At 42.8% G+C, this 18,938-nt stretch overlaps 1 protein-coding gene across 3 annotated transcripts in view; it reads left to right on the top strand.

Annotated features, from left to right (window-relative positions):
* Positions 1-18,938, top strand: part of C4H1orf198 (chromosome 4 C1orf198 homolog) — a 51,988-nt gene that overhangs the window by 7,231 nt on the left and 25,819 nt on the right. For 2 of the 3 annotated variants that reach the window (XM_040350836.1, XM_040350835.1), the window contains exon 2: positions 14,944-14,994. The exons of the other annotated variant lie outside the window; for it this stretch is intronic. In XM_040350836.1, the coding sequence (XP_040206770.1) occupies positions 14,944-14,994 (51 nt within the window). The remainder of the gene's footprint in view (positions 1-14,943; positions 14,995-18,938) is intronic. 3 annotated transcript variants of the gene reach the window in all.

The raw sequence follows: 18,938 nt of genomic DNA, 5'->3' as shown, positions 1-18,938 counted from the left end.
GCCCGGGCTACGTGAATCTGGCCCATTGTGCCTTCTGTCCTGTGCATTTTGTTCACACTAATGCTCTGCATTGATGTGCTCTGAAGAGAAGTAGGACATGTTGCATTTTTAAAGCGGTAGTTCACCCCCCCCGACACGATTTTACCATCGAGACAGGCATTGTAGCGCGAGCTACAGTATGCCTGTCCCGATTTTTTTAACCCCGGACTCACCTTGTAATCGGAGATCGTATTTTTCGGCTCCCGCGGGGAATGGGCGTGCCTATGGAGAGGGAGGATGATTGACGGCCGGCCCTGGCACGTCACTCTCCCCGAAGACAGCCGGAGTAGGTTTCGGCTCTTCACGGCGCCTGCGCACAGGCTATGCGCACGCGTCGTGAAGACCAAGCCTATTTCGGCTATTTCCGGAGAAGCGTGACGCGCCAGAGCCGGCCGTCAATCATCCTCCGTCTCCATAGGCACGCCCATTCCCCGGTATCTTCGATCTACGCGTACAAGGTGAGTACGGGGGTAAAACATTCGGGACAGGCATACTGTAGCTCGCGCTACAATGCCTGATTTTATGGTAAAATAAAAAAAATTTCGTCGATAGGGTGAACCCCCGCTTTAAATAGCCCATGCCAATGTGCTATAATGTACACGCTGTGCACATACACCTTACAGTTCTAACAAAAATTAGGAAAAAAATACAAACGCTGCAACTCTTTGTACAACATGTCACTGTGTAAATGCAGAACTCATACCAGCAGGTTCATTTTTATTTCATCGCAAGCATACTGTATCCAACAACTAATCCCAGATAGTTAATAGTTAACAGTTAATCCTGATAGTTCTTGCAGGCTTTCCTGATATCACGGAATTTGGGAGGGGCTTTGGAGTGGTTGACAGTTGTCATTCCAGTCTTCCAATTTGTATTGCATTTTTTTTTTTTTTTCAAAAAGTTTTTATTGAGCTATATGAAGATTGTAGATAACAAAAATAAAAATAACAAAAGAAAAGAAAACGAAATAACAGCATTTGTAAGAGATATTACAAAACAATTGTAGATAGAATAAAGGCATGTAATCTAGGGTTCCTGGAAGACGAGTCGGATAACACCTGGGGGGGGGGTAGGGTAGGGTGGGCACCAAGTCTAGCGTATCGTTCTTAAGAGCGAAAAGTCTTCTTAACTGTGAAGGTAGAGAAGATTTGAGATGGTAGATGGAGGAGCTCAGGTAACAATTGGCGGTCATTCATTGGTGGTATTACTGTTAATTTTTGCATTGTCAGCATTTTTTCTCATGTAACATGCATTTGCTGACAGATAAAATAGAACTCTCCCTTTTGCCCTTTTTTTTTTCCTTTCAGACTCTAAAGCAGGCCATAGATTACTGGTAGAAGGAAAGAAGGAAGGAAGGATAATCACTTGATTCCCCCATCAACACATTCAGGGAATGCCTTTTGCAGCGCTATTGTGTTCTGCCAGCTCGGGTCTGGGGAGCCTTCCCGGCCATCAGAATACAATTGTATGTAGAATATCTGGCAGGCTGATTGTACCCAAGCTGATCAATGGCTCAATTTGGATTCAATCAGCCTGTCCATACTGTATATGGTTCAGATTTCGGCCAGGACACGTGACTCAAAATGCAACTGTAGGGGGCATTTCGGCCAGGACACATGACTCAAAATACATACCAAAAATGCAACTGTAGGGGGCATTTTTGCTGCGCTTTCTATTCATTGTAATGGGGAGATGCATTTTTGGAGTGTTCTTTTTACTGCACCAAAAATACAACATACAGGACTTTTAAAAATGCAACTGACTGGTGTGAAGAGTTCCATAGGATTTAATGATCAGTGTGAAAGGTTTATAAGTACCTGTAATAATAAAGGGCCCCAACAGGTTTGAGCTCCCTTCTCTTGCATAGAGAATTGACAAGATGGCCAGTGATGCTGTGACTCTGGGCCGCTGATGGGGGGGGGGGGGGGGGCACTAGTCCCCCTGTAGGGGGCCCGGTCACACAGGGGGGCCCAAACAGCAGGGGGAATTGGTGCAGAGGGGCAATTACAGAAGGATGCCCTTTGCGGTTCTCTGCAGCAGATGAAAGCCAGCTTCTCCCCCTCCTGCCTGCTTTCAGATGCTGTGTGTAGAGACAGACACAGGGCATGGTTCCTATAATTGACAGCAATCCCCCACCCTGTTCTGCCTGCTTCTGATCCCGCCATGTGCCCTCTGTCACTGTGACCCCCCCCACTCCGCAGCTACAGGCTTCCCTGTCCTGTAAAAAAATAGTACAAATTATAAAAAAATTATAATTAAATATTGTAATCATTAAAAAAAAAATTATAAAATAAAATAATTGCAAAATGTTCAACATTTAATTGTTTTCTATAAAATGTAAAACAACTATTGAAACATGGCTAATTCACAAAGGTTCTCTGTTATGTTTGTATCCACTAATAATAATTTTGGTGAAAATATTGTCTTGATACATTGGGGGGGGGGGGGGGGGGCCCTGCCAGGTAGGCTGTACGGGGGCCTGGAATTCTAACAGCAGCCCTGCTGTGACTAATCCCTACTGCATGGGGCAAGATATAAAGGGAGCTTTCTTCCCCTCCAGCAGAGGACGATGGTGCCTCCATTAATAGTGCACATCCTCAAACTTGTATAGAGCCAGGACCGAGATTATAGTGGTCTAAATTGTGACCCAGCCCCATGCTCCAGGGGGCCCATGCAACTCCCCTGTGCACCTGGATAGGAGGGGCGGTGGGGGTGACAGTTCCTCTGCCTTCCTGTTCCTGAGCCATACACCAGTCAGTGGAAGGGGGCAAAGGACCTGTCATGGGGGAAGGGGATACAAAGAAGGCAGAACTACTTGTCCCAGAAGAGGGGGGGAGGGACAGAGGAGCCCATGAGGGTCAACAAAGAATTACACTTAACCACCTAACTATGACTGACCTAGGTTCTGCTGCCCCTAGTTAAAATTACAAAAATAAAAACTACTGACACCAGTGGCAGGAAAGGTAGCCCCTGTGACTGGGCCCTGGCGGTTCTGCCACCGTGGGGCGGCCCCAAGACAGCAAGAAGGGGGCCCACTGCAGAACATGTGAAAGGGGGCCCACTACGGGACCGTAATAAAGGGCCTTGCAACAGGAATAAAGGGCCCCAGCTTGGGGTTAGGGGGGCCCTTGGTGGGTTCTTGCACCGGGGCCCTGACAGTTCTAGTTACGTCTGCTGAAAAGGCAAAATCTCTTTACAGAAAGTGGCATGCCACCACTGCGTGCTTCAATGCAGGGGATATTGAGGGTTGCCAAATTACATTGCTGGGATGTATTCATGCTTGGCTTTCTGAAAAGTCGATGTATGAGCGCTGGACTTTATGAAAAGTCGATGTATGAGCGTTGGACTTTATGAAAAGTCGAAAGAAGCTCATAACTTTTCCAGGGCAGACTCATGATGTGTTGAAATTTGCCATCATTATCCACAGACATCGGATAGTGACAGCTGTCCAACTCAAAGGTTGAATTTAAGTGCATTTTGCATGTGTATGTGAGTGTGTGTGTGTTATATATATTAATATAATATATGTTCTTTAAAAAGATTTTGCACTTTTCACATTTTTATTTTTAATAGAGATTTGACGAACATATACTATACAGTGGAATCTTGGAAACGCGGTTAACGAGAATTTTGAAAGACGAGCAACTTTTTTTTATTCCGACTCGGTTTGTGAGTGTTGTCTCGCAAAACAAGCAGAATTCAAGCTAATGGGGTGTGCAGTACCGCATTTGGCCAGAGGGGCGGGGACGCTGGTGACACTCGGAACAGTTCGGAGCCGTTCGGAAATGTATATTTTAAGCTGTTAAAGTACATTAATAATACAAATTCTGCCACCAGAGTGAGCCCAAACTGAGCTCTCTTGCTGAGGTATACCACTGAAATCTTCAGCAACCAAAGATTCAAGGTGTGGCCGATGCCTGCGCCTCCCCACCATGCTGATATGGTTCCATTAGTATGTCCTTGCAGCTCCAAAGGGACACACTAAAGAGGCATTCAACTCCACAATCAAATCAAAGTACCCTCTGTTATTTAATCACTAATTGAATACAATGTAATAACCGCATAGTCTGGCCTTGCTGCTGATAATGCCTTTGTTTCCTTTTTTTCCACATTTTCTGTCCAGCAACTTGAATTGTAAAATGAAGGTCATTTGTGTGTGGCTGTGATTGGAGAGATATTCCATGGTACGAAAATAATGTCCTATGAAGGGCCAGTAACTCATGAGAAAGGCAGGCTTCTCTCATGGGGATCCCTTTCTTCATATGAGGATCTATAGCTTATATGTTGGTCTTTGCTATCTCGCTGTATTTGCAAGTTGGATGGTTGTGCATTTCCTATAAGACAACAGGACAGTGCATCATTTGTGATATTCTATTCTATGATATTCTATCCATTTGTTAAGATACAATTAAGTAATGTGGAACCTTTTTAAAGTGGTTGTAAACCCTTTCATATACCCAGTGACGGGACTAGAGATGAAACACAACTTCTGTAGAAGGATATCTGTCTATGTGCAGTCTTCTCTTTTCTACATCTATTAAAAGTGCTGAATTTTATAAGCTGGTCTGAGAGTTCAGAAAAAAAGGGGTGGAGAGTATTTCTCAACTCCAGTCCTCAAGGCGCCCTAACAGGTCATGTTTTCAGTATTTCCCTCAGATGGAACAGGTGTGGTAATTACTAAGGCAGTGAAACTGATCAAATCTCCTGTGCAAAATAATGAAAAGCCTGAAAACATGATCTGCTGGGGTGCCTTGAGGGCTGGAGTTGAGAAACACTGCTCTGGAGAGCTCAGTGAGTAGAGTTCTGAGGGCTGTTTGCAGGGAAGGGACAGAGCTGAGGCTGACAATCAGCTGGAGGTCCCTCCTCTGTCACCTTTTTTCCACTTGGTGTCAGGAAAACTTGTCAACAGATTCATGCTGATAGCAGAGGAACAAAGCAGCAGACAGAAACTAGACTTAGTGCTCCTAATTGAGACAAATACACACTATAGAGCAGTGTTCATCAATCCTGCCCTCAGGGCCCACTAACAGGCCAGGTTTGCAAGATAACTGAAATGCATCACAGGTGATATCATTTGCTGCTCAGCGATTGCTGTATTCTAGTGCATCTCCCCAAGGTAATGCATAAAACCTGGCCTGTTAGTGGGCCCTGAGGACAGGGTTGATGACCACTGCTATAGAGGGTAATGATTTGTTCATGTCTGAGGTTTACAAGCACTTTAAGCTGTCAGTGATTGTACACTATGCTTAGTGAGCTGTTTAGTAAGACCACGTTCACAAGAGGCGCACCCGTAGAGAGCCGTGTATACCCGCAGCGACAGCCGCTGCTCCAAATTTGATATTCATGCTTGTGTCACAGAACTAGGGTTGCCACCTCATCCTTTTAAACCCGAACACATATTAATTACACAGGTTCTGTGGCTGATTAAGGTGGTAATTAAACTTGATGCCTTATCTGCATTAAATTAGCCTTAGAAACTGTCTAACCCCTTATGTTTTTGTGTTTAAAGCAGTGAGGTGGCAACCCTACCCCGAACTCGGTGTCGACTTTGGGGACATATACCCGCACCAATGTCAAATAGGGGGCAGCTGCTGCCTTTTTAATTGACATGGATGGGACATGCATGGAACACCTGTGAAGGTAAACACAGCCCTTTAGGCGTGTATACTTTAACCTCTTGCCGACCGCCCACCGTAATTTTACGGTGGCAGGTCGGCTCGGCTGCGCAAAATCACGTAATATAACGTGATTTTTGCATTGCAGCCACTAGGGGCGCGGGCACCCGCGATCGCTCGTTACAGAGCGAGAACCGGTCCTTTCAGGGGGAGAAATGACTGATCGCATCTTCATACAATGTATGAACAGCGATCTGTCTTTTCCCCTAGTCAATCCCACCCCCCTTCAGTTAGAACACAATGAGGGAACATAATTAACCCCTTCCTCGCCCCCTAGTGTTAACCCCTTCCCTGCCAGTGACATTTTTACAGTAATCAATGCATTTTTTTTATAGCACTGATCGCTATAAAAATGCCAATGGTTTAAAAAATGTGTCAATGTGTCCGCCATAAGTTCGCAGTACCGATAAAAATCGCAGATCGCCGCAATTACTAGTAAAAAAAATATATATATTAAAATGCCATAAATCTATCCCTTATTTTGTAGACTATAACTTTTGCGCAAACCAATCAATAAATCCCTTTTTGCGATTTCTTTTTTTATTTTTACGAAAAATTATGTAGAAGAATACGTATCGGCCTAAACTGTGGAAAAAAATATTTTTTTTATATATTTTTGGGGGATATTTATTACAGCAAAAAGTAAAAAAATATAAATTATTTTTTTCAAAATTGTCGCTCTTTTTGTTTATAGCGCCAAAAATGAAAACCACAGAGATGATCAAATACCACCAAAAGAAAGCTCTATTTGTTGGAAAAAAAAGACGCCAACTTTGTTTAGGAGCCACGTTGCACGACCGCGCAATTGTCGGTTAAAGTGACGCAGTGCCGAATCGCAAAAAGTGGCCCTGTCATTGACCAGCAAAATGGCTGAAGTGGTTAAAGGGGTTGTAAAGGTTTGTTTTTTATTTTCTAAATGGGTTCCTTTAAGCTAGTGCATTGTTGGTTCACTTACCTTTTCCTTCAACTTCCCTTCTAGATGTTTTTTTTCTTTGTCTGAATTTCTTACTGCCTGTTTCTCAGTAAGCTTGCTCCCATCATCCATGGGGGTTAGTCAGCCAGAACAGCGTACTGAGGAGGAACAGGAAGTGAGAAATTCAGACAAAGAAAACATTTAGAAGGGTAATCGAAGGAAAAGGTAAGTGAACCAACAGTGCACTAGCTTAAAGGAACCTATTTAGAAAATAAAAAATGAACCTTTACAACCCCTTTAACCACTTAAGACCCGGACCATTATGCAGGTAAAGGACCTTGCCCCTTTTTGCGATTCGGCACTGCGTCGCTTTAACTGACAATTGTGCGGTCGTGCAACTTGGCTCCCAAACAAAATTGGCCTCCTTTTTTTCCCCACAAATAGAGCTTTCTTTTGGTGGTATTTGATCACCTCTGAGGTTTTTATTTTTTGCGCTATAAACAAAAATAGAGTGACAATTTTGAAAAAAATTCAATATTTTTTGCTATAATAAATATCCCCCAAAAAACATCTAAAAAAAATGTTTTTCCTCAGTTTAGGCCAATACGTATTCTTCTACTTATTTTTGGTAAAAATAATTGCAATAAGCGTTTATTGATTGCTTTGCGCAAAAATTATAGCGTTGACAAAATAGGGGATAGTTTTATGGCATTTCTATTAATAATTTATTTTTTACTAGTAATGGCGGCGATCAGCGATTTTTTTTTTTTTTTTTTATTATTTTTATTTTATTTTTAAATTTTTTCATGACTGCGACATTATGGCGGACACATTTTTGGGACCATTGTCATTTTCACAGCGAAAAGTGCTATAAAAATGCACTGTTACTGTGAAAATGACAATGGTAGTGAAGGGGTTAACCACTAGGTGGCGCTAATGGGTTAAGTTACATAGTTACATAGTTAGTCAGGTTGAAAAAAGACACAAGTCCATCCAGTTCAACCACAAAAAACAAAATAAAAAAACACAGTAAAATCCTATACACCCAACTCCATACCCACAGTTGATCCAGAGGAAGGCAAAAAACCCCAGCGGAGCATGATCCAATTTGCTACAGCAGGGGAAAAAATTCCTTCCTGATCCCCCGAGAGGCAATCGGATTTACCCTGGATCAACTTTACCTACAAATCTTAGTACTCAGTTATATTATGTACATTTAGGAAAGAATCCAGGCCTTTCTTAAAGCAATCTACTGAGCTGGCCAGAACCACCTCTGGAGGGAGTCTGTTCCACATTTTCACAGCTCTTACTGTGAAAAAACCTTTCCGTATTTGGAGGTGAAATCTCTTTTCCTCTAGACGTAAAGAGTGCCCCCTTGTCCTCAGTGATGACCGTAAAGTGAATAACTCAACACCAAGTACACTGTATGGACCTCTTATATATTTGTACATGTTGATCATATCCCCCCTAATTCTCCTCTTCTCAAGAGTGAATAAATTCAGTTCCTCTAATCTTTCCTCATAGCTGAGCTCCTCCATGCCTCTTATCAGTTTGGTTGCCCTTCTCTGCACTTTCTCCAGTTCTCAGATGTCCTTTTTGAGAACTGGTGCCCAAAACTGAACTGCATATTCCAGATGAGGTCTTACTAATTTGTACAGGGGCAAAATTATATCTCTGTCTCTGGAGTCCATACCTCTCTTAATACAAGAAAGGACTTTGCTCGCTTTGGAAACCGCAGCTTGGCATTGCATGCCATTATTGAGCTTATGATCAACTAAAACCCCCAGATCCTTCTCCACTACAGATCCCCCCAGTTGTACTCCCCCTAGCATGTATGATGCATGCATATTCTTAGCCCCCAAGTGCATAACTTTACATTTATCAACATTAAACCTCATCTGCCACTCAGTCGCCCAATCAGACAGAGCATTGAGGTCGGCTTGTAAATTGGAGACATCCTGTAAGGACGTTATTCCACTGCATAGCTTGGTGTCATCTGCAAAGACAGAAAGTGTGCCCTAAAGGAGTGATTCTTACTGTAGGGGGGTGTGGCTGTAGGTGTGATGTCACTGATTGTCATTCCCTATATCAGGGAACAGACGATCAGTGTCACTGCCACACAGAAGAACGGGGAAGGTGTGTTTACACACACCTCTCCCCGTTCTTCAGCTCCTGTGACCGATCTCGGGACACCGGCGGCGATCGGGTCCCGTGGGCGCGGAGCTTCGGACCGGGTTGCGAGCGACCGACCCACGGCTGGGCTCCTAATGGCAACGTACAGGTACATGCCTGTGCCCAGCCGTGCCATTCTGCCGACGTAAATGTGCAGGAGGCGGTCCTTAAGTGGTTAATGTGTCCTATGTGGACAAGGCCTAAAGCAATCTGTAGGAAGACAATCCTTCAAGTTGCAAATTTTAGAGAGCTAAATCCTGTGGACGAACAAATTTATGTTCAACAGGTGTCAGAACAGTTAAAGGAAAAAAAGCTTATGAATTGTTTATGCCACCAAGCAGCTTTATCTTTTGTTGGAAAGATCTCTTCCTACCACATCTTAGGTGTCCAAAAAACGTTGTATATTTCAAAATCCCAATGGGAAGTAAACGGTAAACAAACACAACAATGGATATTGCACATACCAAAAATTTGCAAGATTAGATCTGGATTTATTTATAATTTCTCTTTAGTTTTACATGAAATAAAACCTTTCCACCAAGTCCAAATGAGCGTTTGGTATCGGCTCTGTCATCGGAGCCCACAGAGTCTACCTCTGCCTAGTACATTTATCAAGTGTTGAAATGTATTTGAGACGTGTTCAGCAAACCATTGAGTGACGTGTTACACGCCTGTCAGCTTCTAGCTACATTAAGACCCGTTCATGTTTTTGATAGAAGTCGATACTTTTTTATTTATTTTTTATCCAAGGCATCATTAAATTGATCTTAAATTGTAGTCATCATGTTAAACATGTCATAACATTTTTTTTTTTTTTATATATATAACTGTTTCATTCATCCAAGAATTCTCTATTTGCAGCATTTACAGCTTTGCAGAGCTATAGCATTTTAGCTGTCAGTTTCTGAATGTATGCAGAAGCCAATTTTAATCTTCCATACGTGTGACTGGCTTGTAGGGTATCGTTGTCTTCCTACAAGAGCTCAAAAGATTTCAGATCTGACATTTGTGCCTGCATATCCATGAAAGACTGAACTCCGACTTCCTCTGTTATCATTCTCAATTAGGTTTTAAACTGACTAGAAGTATGCTTGGTTTTGAACTTGACTTTCGCACCAATTTAGCACTGGCCACAGGGGATGACATGACTTTGTCAATAGCATGATAACCTCTCTGGTTTATTATTCATTGCATCCTCTGGAAATCTCACACCATGCAAGAACCTAAGTAGCTTCACTATGCCTAAGGCATCAAGCACTCCTCCACCACTCTGTAATTTGTTGTTTGTCTCACTTCTTGATTCAAACACATCAAATATGCCCATAATACTCCAGTTATTAATGATCTGATTTGTAAATTCTTTTCATTTGTCAGCTTCAGACATGTCCTTTTTCTTTGAAACTCTACCTCTATGGACAGACTTCTCTTCATGAGCAGTGGTGCTTTTGAGTTTTCCACTTCTTTTTTATATCCTGGTTAATATCTATTTTTTTATTTCAGGACTTGAAAAAAATTAAGTTATGAGAGTGTAAAAAATGAACTAAGCACTTACCCCCCCCCCCCCCCCAAATTGTTGAGCCCCCCCCCCCCCCCACATATACACACGTACAAATGTAAATGTACACCTACGCAAGAAACATACAGTATATTGCACTACACATGCCAGAGTGACAATTATAGGCCCAATATAATAGTTAACTGGACACAGCGGGAGCCAATCGGCGGGTCCAGTGGACGCGATGTCTGCCGGGAGCCCTGCAATCATTTGTAGAGAGGCAGAATGGAGGTCTGCCTATGTAAACAAGACAGATCAACGTTCTGTCAGTGGGGAAGAGGGAGATCCTACTGAGCAGGAACATGTATCTCTCTCCCCCCCAGTCAAACCATCTCCCACACAGTTAGCAAGTACCCCCTAGGAGCATATATAATCCTTTAATCGCCCATGATGTCATTTATACAGTGACAGTGCATATTTTTTTTTTTTTTTTAGCACTGATCATTGTATTGGTGTCACTGGTCCCTAAAAAGTGTCAGATTTGTCTGCCACAATGTCGCAAGTCCTGCTAAAAATTGCTGATCGCCACCATTACTAGTAATTTTTTTTTAAAAAGCCCATAAATCTGTCCCATAATTTGTAGACGCAATAACTTTTGTGCAAACAAATCAATATACCGCAGAGGTGATCAAATACCACCAAAAGAAAGCTCTATTGGGGGAAAAAAAGAACAAACGTTTTGTTTGGGTACAGCATCGCATGACTGCACAACTGTCAGTTAAAACAACGCAGGGCCGTATCACAAAAAATGCTCTGGTCAGGAAGGGGGTGAAACTTTCCGGGGCTGAACGGGTTAAAGCATTCCCTATAGAAATTATAGGGTGCTAACAATTTATTAACATTTCACAGGTACATGCAATTGTATGGCTTGACATGTTGGGAATCTCTTAACCTGGAGCAACCTCCTCTTTTTATGTTTCACCAAAAGTTGGGTAATATGTTGCGTTTATGTGCCCTAAAATAAACGTATTTTACTGAAATTTTGCGTTTCATGAATCCTTGCACTAATATTTTGTGACCAAAAAAAAAAATTGGAACCATCACTATTTTGTTCTCTAGTTCCCTAGATTTTTTTTTTTTAAGTGTGGCAATGGAAGGGTTAAACAAGCCCCGCCCCCAGTATGTGCTTTTGGGTTTGGTCTGTGGCAAAAGTAGTGTGGATATTTCACTTAGAGGAGTACCAGCAGATGCGATATTCCTTTTTTATTTTTAGCATGTGTATTTAGCTATAAGAAACTGACATTTGTTAGGCCCCGTACACACGACCGGATCGATCCGCTGGGATCGATCCGCTGGGATTGATCCGCGGATCAGTTCCAGCAGATAGATCCGGTCGTGTGTACGGCCTAGCGGACATTTTCAGGCGGATAAAAATCCAACCGACGGATTTTCAGCGGATAAAAATTTCTTAGCATGCTAAGAAATCTATCCGCTGGAATCCAGTCCAGCGGACTGATCCGGTCGTCTGTACAGACTCACCGGATCAGTCCGTCCGCTCCCATCCCTCGCCTGCGTCGTAATGATTCGACGCATGCGTGGAAGTATTTACCTTCCAGGGTCGATGCGGCGACGGCGCGGCACGTCACCGCGGATGTATTCCGCTGGGATTTTGATCTGATGGTGTGTACAGCCATCAGATCAAAATCCGCCAGAGGATTTATCCGCTGGAAACGGTCCGGCGGACCGTTTCCAGCGGAAATCCTCTCGTGTGTACAAGGCCTTAGAATCGCTTAAAGCAGATCTCCGCCCAAAAATAAATATTAAAAGCCAGCAGCTACAAATACTGCAGCTGCTGACTTTTAATATTAGGACACTTACCTGTCCTGGAGTGCAGCGCCGTCGTCGGCAGAGGACGAGCGATCACTCGTCACTCTGCTGACCCCCCTCCCCCCCCCCGCCATCCTCGGTTAGGGAACCAGGAAGTGAAGCATTGCGGCTTCACTACCCGGTTCCCTACGGCGCATGTGCGAGTCGTGTGCGCCATGCTCACTGGTTCCCGCTGTGTTCTGGGAGCCTTGTGTTTCCCAGAACACAACGGGGGGGATCTGAAGTCCTGCCTGCAGACTGTGTGGCCGGAAGTGGGTGCAGATACCTGTCTTTAGACAGGTATCTGCACCCTCCTCCCCCTTGAAAGGTGTCAAATGTGACACCGGAGGGGGGGAGGGTTCCGATGAGCGGAAGTTCAACTTTAGGATGGAGTTCCGCTTTAACTTCATCTAAATTGTATGTATTCTAGTTCCATTTATGATTTTTGGAATTTGGTTGAGTCTTCCCGATTAGGAACATAATATCTAAGCAGGGAGTGATCCCCCCTCCACCTTGAATGTGTAGATGGGTAAATCCGTAATTTCCCCCCTTTTTTTTTTTTTTTCTCTTTTCAACCTGTATGGGCTGCCTTACCCTTATATTGTACTGTGGAAGGAGTCAGTGATTTCCGATGAGACATTGAGCATGCTCAGAGCCTTGCAAAAAATATGAAAGAAACATTTTGATTTTAATATCTTGAGTCACAATGAATTATAATTCATTTTGGGACACATAGGGGGTTGTTTACGAAAGGCAAATCCACTTTGCACTACAAGTACCATATTTATCGGCGTATACCGCGCACTTTTTTGCCCTGAAAATCAGGGCAAAACCGTGGGTGCGCGATATACGCCGATACCCGCTTTCCCGCGCCGAGTTTGAGTACTGCGTCGACATATACCGAGTGCAGTACACTCGTGTATAGTCGGGCAGTCTCGGCTCCTCTCGCGCTGACGTCCTGGACGTACAGGACGTCAGCGCGAGAGTAGCCGAGCCTGCCCTACCATACACGAGTGTACTGCGCTCTGTATATGTCGGCGCAGTATTCAAACTTGGTGCGGTAAACGAGCGGGGAGGACGCAAGGACGCCGGACCCGACGAAGAGGATACCCGAAGCCGCAGACGGACGCCGGACCCGACGAGGCCGCCGATGGACGCTGCGCAAGACACCAAAACTGTAAGTACAAAAAATCTTTTTTCCACAGGAATTTCGGGCAACTTTAGGGGTGCGCGCTATACCCCAATAAATACGGTACATAGTGCACTTGAAATTGCACTGAAAGTACACTTGGAAGTGCAGTTGCTGTAAATCCGAGGGGGACATGCAATGAAAATTTAAGAGCATTTTAGCTTGCATGTGATTGGATGATAAAATCAGCAGAGCTTCCCCTCATTTCAGATCTACTCCTCAGATTTACAGCGTCTGCAATTTCAAGTGCACTTTGCCTTTTGTAAATAACCCCCATAGTGCTTGAAGGACAGTGCACCATATTTTTGTATACATTTTCTTATGTTTTAGATCTAAAGAATTTAACTTTTGAAACTTTACTGCATATGATGTTTTTCATAATGCCTATTTTTAGCAAGCAGATGGAACTATTGGCTCCTATTTACCAGGCTAAGCTTAACTGCTTTGCGGAAAAAGCCTGTTGCTTGCAAAGCTCAAAAGCTAAAGCGAAAAAATGAAACCCAAAGTTGAATGAGTGGGAAGAGTGATTCATCTCCTCTTCTTCTCAGACACCAGTGCCGTGGGTGCGCCTCATATTAAAGTGAACCTGAACTCAAAAAGTAAACATTTATAGAAAATGGAAAATGTATTATCATTTTTATGATTAATATTCTTATTAACAATATTAAGAGGGAATATTTTAATAACTCAAAATGTACTTTGTCTGGAACTCCAGACCAGTGTGCTTTCTGGTATGCAAGGGTACCTAGGCACACCTGTGTGAATACAACTCTGCAGTTTTATGTCTGTAATGTGTGATCTAAGCCACTGCTGCTTCTGACTGCTAGTCTCAGAAGATCAGGACATTTTGGTGATGTCACTACTGCCCCCTACTGGTCTCCTTGCTGCAGTATCTGATATGATGAAGCAAAGTCCCACCTGTGTCAAGATGGCCTATTGTAGTAGGTGCCTTTAAAAAATAGTGATATTTTTGCTACGGGAGCTGGAAAGCATGCAATTTACATGTAGACCTGCGCTGGGTGGCACAGTGGTGTAGTGGGTTGCCTAGCCGTATAAAGGGTCGCTGGTTCGAATCCCAACCACAGCACTACCTGCCTGGAGTTTGCATGTTCTCCCTGTGCCTGTGTGGGTTTCCTCCCACACTCCAAAGACATGCTGGTAGGTTAATAGGCTCCGTCTAAAATTGGCCCTAGTATATGTATGTGAGTTAGGGACCTTAGATTGTAAGCTCCTTGAGGGTAGGGACAGATGTGTATGTACAATGTATATGTAAAGCTCTGCGTAAAATTGATGGAGCTATATAAGTATCTTTAATAATGATAATATAGTGTGAACCTGGCCTAACTGTGTTCTGCAAAAAAAACTATCCAGCTTTGTTTCATTTATTTTAATTTTTTTCACGTTGGCGCTCAGCATTTATTCTTTTTGATTTGTAGGGTTGTTTTTTGTACAGTAAGCTTCTAACTGCTAAAGCAGGCGCCTGCACTGGGATCCTTTGGATTATTCAACGTGCCAGATAATTTAAGCATAAGTCACAATCTAAATTAAAGATGTAACAGAGTGGATACTGACATTTCGTTACTCTGCTTTTCAGGATATAACATGGCAAGATGAACACTCTGCACCATTTTCTTGGGAAACTCGAGTAAGTTCTATTTTATATTGCTTGATTGTGAAGCTTTTTGTTTTTTAATCACTGATCTCTGGTTCTGTCAGTGCTGATGCTTTGGAATAAGGTAAGTATACTGCTGCAGGGGTTTTTAAGTGATTGGGCTAGGGCTGAAGATATATGTTAACCACTTAAGGACTGCCGCCCAGCGATATACGTTGGCAGAATGGCACGCCTGGGCACATGGACGTGTGTGTATATATATGTCCCCTTTAAAAACCCAGCCGTGGGTCGCGGGCACGCTCGCGACCCAGTCTGAAGCTTCGTGACCGCACCCCTGGGACCCGCAGACCCGATCGCTGCAGGTGCCCCGCGATCGGGTCACAGGAGCTGAAGAAAGGGGAGAGGTGATTGTAAACAAACCTTCCCTGTTCTTCTCTGTGGCAATGTCAGTGATCGTCTGTTCCCTGATATAGGGAACGACGATCACTGACGTCACACGTCCAGCCCCGCCCCCCTACAAAAACACACAGGGTCACACTTAACCCCTACAGCGCCCCCTAGTGGTTAACCCCTTCACTGCAATTGCCATTTTTACAGTAATCCGTGCATTTTTATAGCACTTGTCAAAAGTGTCCGATGTGTCCGCCATAATGTCGCAGTTACGAAAAAAAATCGCTGATCGCCGCCATTAGTAGTAAATATTTTTACCAAAAAATGTATATGTTTTTTGGGGATATTTATTATAGCAAAAAGTAAAAAATATTGAATTTTTTTTAAAAAATTGTCGCTGTATTTTTGTTTATAGCGCAAAAAATAAAAACCGCAGAGGTGATCAAATACCACCAAAAGAAAGCTCTATTTGTGGGGAAAAAAAGAACTCCAATTTTGTTTGGGAGCCACTTTGCACGACCGCACAATTGTCAGTTAAAGCGATGCCGTGCCGAATCGCAAAAAGGGGCAAGGTCCTTAACCTGCATATTGGTCCGGGTCTTAAGTTGTTAAAACCTAACTTCAGCCATATATTTTAATTTTTTTGGATAGAGTGGAAAAAATGTTATATTTCTGGCAGGTTTTCCTTTTTTTTTTTCTGTTTCTGCTATATTTGTTCAAGAAATGAGAGTTGGCTTTAAAGAGGTTGTAAAGGTTCGTTTTTTATTTTCTAAAAAGGTTCCTTTAAGCTCTAGCATTGTTGGTTCACTAACCTTTTCCTTCAATTTCCCTTCTAAATGTTTTTTCTTCTTCTTTGTTTTCTTTGTCTGAATTTCTCACTTCCTGTTCCTCCTCAGTAAGCTGTTCAGTAACCTGTTCTGACTGACTTTCCACTGCTTGGATGATGGTGGAAAGCTTACTGAGGCGAAACAGGAAGTGAGAAATTCAAACAAAGAAAAAAAACATTTAGAAGGGAAATCGAAGAAAAGGTAAGTGAACCAACAATGCACTAGCTTAACCACTTAACGCCCGCCCACTGTATATATACGTCCTGTTTTTAAAGATGGATATCTCGGTAACGGCAGCAGCTGCTGCCACAACCGAGGTATCCATCTTTTCAGTGGACGGGCCTGTAAACGATAACGGCGGTCTCCGCAGCGGATTCGCCGCAAGATCGCCGTTATCGGTGGCGGGAGAGGGGCCTCCCGCCGCACTTCCGCGCCCTCCGCCGCTTACCGGAGCCGTCGGTAGCGGCGGAGGAGATCGGATGCTGCTGCCTGGTGTGTGAGGACTTGAGTGAGGGCAAGATGGCCCCCACCCGTCCTCAAAGCTTTGCTGGGCGGAAGTGACGTCAAAACGTCAGTCCCGCCCAGCGTCTTAAAGAGACAATTTTTTTTGTTGTCATTTTTTTAAATGACAAATTTTCCTTCTTTTTTTTTTTTTTTTTTTTTCTTGCATTTAAGTCTAAATATGAGATCTGGGGTCTTTTTGACCCCAGATCTCATATTTAAGAGGACCTGTCATGCTTTTTTCTATTACAAGGGATGTTTACACTTTTTTATTTTTTTTATTTCAGTGTAAAAAATAATAAAATAGATAAAAATAAATAAGAAAACCCCAAAAAAATTTTTTAAAGTGCCCCGTCCCGACGAGCTCGCGCGCAGAAGCAAACGCATACGCGAGTAGGGCCCGCATATGAAAACGGTATTCAAACCACACAAGTGAGGTATCGCCGCGATCGTTAGAGCAAGAGCAATAATTCTAGCCCTAGAGCTACTCTGTAGCTCAAAAAATGCAACCTATAGAATTTTTTAAACGTCGCCTATCGAGATTTTTAAGGCTAAAAGTTTGACGCCATGCCACGAGCGGGCGCAATTTTAAAGCGTGACATGTTGGGTATCATTTTACTCGACGTAACATTATCTTTCACAATATATAAAAAAATTAGGCCAAATTTATTGTTGTCTTATTTTTTAATTAAAAAAAGTTAATTTTTTCCAAAAAAAAGTGCGCTTGTAAGACCGCTGCGCAAATACGGTGTTACAAAATGTATTGCGATGACCGTCATTTTATTCTCTAGGGTGTTAGAAAAAAATATATATAATGTTTGGGGGTTTTAAGTAATTTTCTAGCAAAAAAAACTGTTTTAGTCTTGTAAACACCGAATCTGAAAAACACCTTCTGTCCTTAAGTGGTTAAAGAAACCTATTTAGAAAATAAAAAACATGTTGCATCGTAAAATGACTCAAAAGTGAACTTGACCTTTTAAGTTTAAGGGCCTGTTCATATCAGAATCTAGTGTGGGAAACTCGTGTTCTGTGGTACGTTTTACGCACCCCGTGCAAAAAGCACTGGGTGTGTGATCTGCTGTAGGTTCCAATGTAATCCTAACACCATCCTAATCACAGTGCGTTTACATGCATCGGATTGCATGGTACTACAGTACAATCTTCGAATCTGGAGGTTGAGAGGCGAAGGTTCCAGTCCCTAGGGTGTTTCCCAGGAGTCATAACAACCCTTCTAAAAGCCAGAAACTAATGCCATATATTCAAAAGTCTGGGACAAGTTCTTGTCATTTGCTACCGGAAATGGATTTGATCCAATCCTTCCCTCTACGTCCAATATTCTAGGTTTCCTTCAGACAGGACTTGGTCTGAGCTCCCTCAAAGTGCAGGTAGCGGCAATCTCTGCCGCAACAAATAAGAGATGGGCGGAGGATCCTTTGGTAGTCACTTATTGAAAAAATAATAAAAAGCAGGTGGTGGCGCCAACCTAAAGTGTAGAATGTAGACTGATGTCAATTAATAATTAATATTGTATAAGTGATATAGTAAAACAGAAAACCAAAAACCAAAAAATGTTGCGTGATGATCCAAAAACCAAAATGCAAATAAAATCAAATCAAAGAAGTGTTCCAGTGCTTAAATCTCATTCCTTCTCTGCTTCATGCAAAAATTGAGTGAATCAATAAAAATATATATAGTGCAATGTGCTTTCAAAAAACAGTATTTATACTGTAAGTAAACAGTCTTTATGCAAAAAAAGTCCCATGCAATAAATAAATAAAATAATTGAAATAATTAAAAAGTGCTGTGTGCTTCTTCCACGTGGGAACAACGTAGATGTAAATCTTCTGTGCAAAAAAACGTGCTCTCTCCCTGTGGTCCCGCACTCACCAGATACTTGAACCCCTGCAGGGGTAACAGGCGTTCCCAGTATAATATACTGACAAATCCCTGGATCTTCCCAGGATCTAAAAATCCACCGCTCAGAAGAGGAGACAAATAGATTGCCCAATAGTGTGATACCGTTTTTAAATGATGAACAATTTTTTATTCACATTAACAGGGTACTCACATTTAGTAGACAAGTTAAAAACACATAACGCATAAAAACGTGCTGTAGCTTAGAGTAGCGTCTGCTCTACCGGTTTCGTCGATCTGACGTCATCTGGAGCGCGCCTCTAAGCCCCCAGCACTTCCTTATTTATATAGGACGTTTATGTCTGAAACGTCCGCCATGTTGTAGTTTTTGAGGACAGGAGTCCA

This window comes from Rana temporaria, chromosome 4 (genome assembly GCF_905171775.1).
Source record: "Rana temporaria chromosome 4, aRanTem1.1, whole genome shotgun sequence".
NCBI lineage: Eukaryota > Metazoa > Chordata > Amphibia > Anura > Ranidae > Rana > Rana temporaria.
This window is presented reverse-complemented; position numbering and strand designations above follow the sequence as displayed.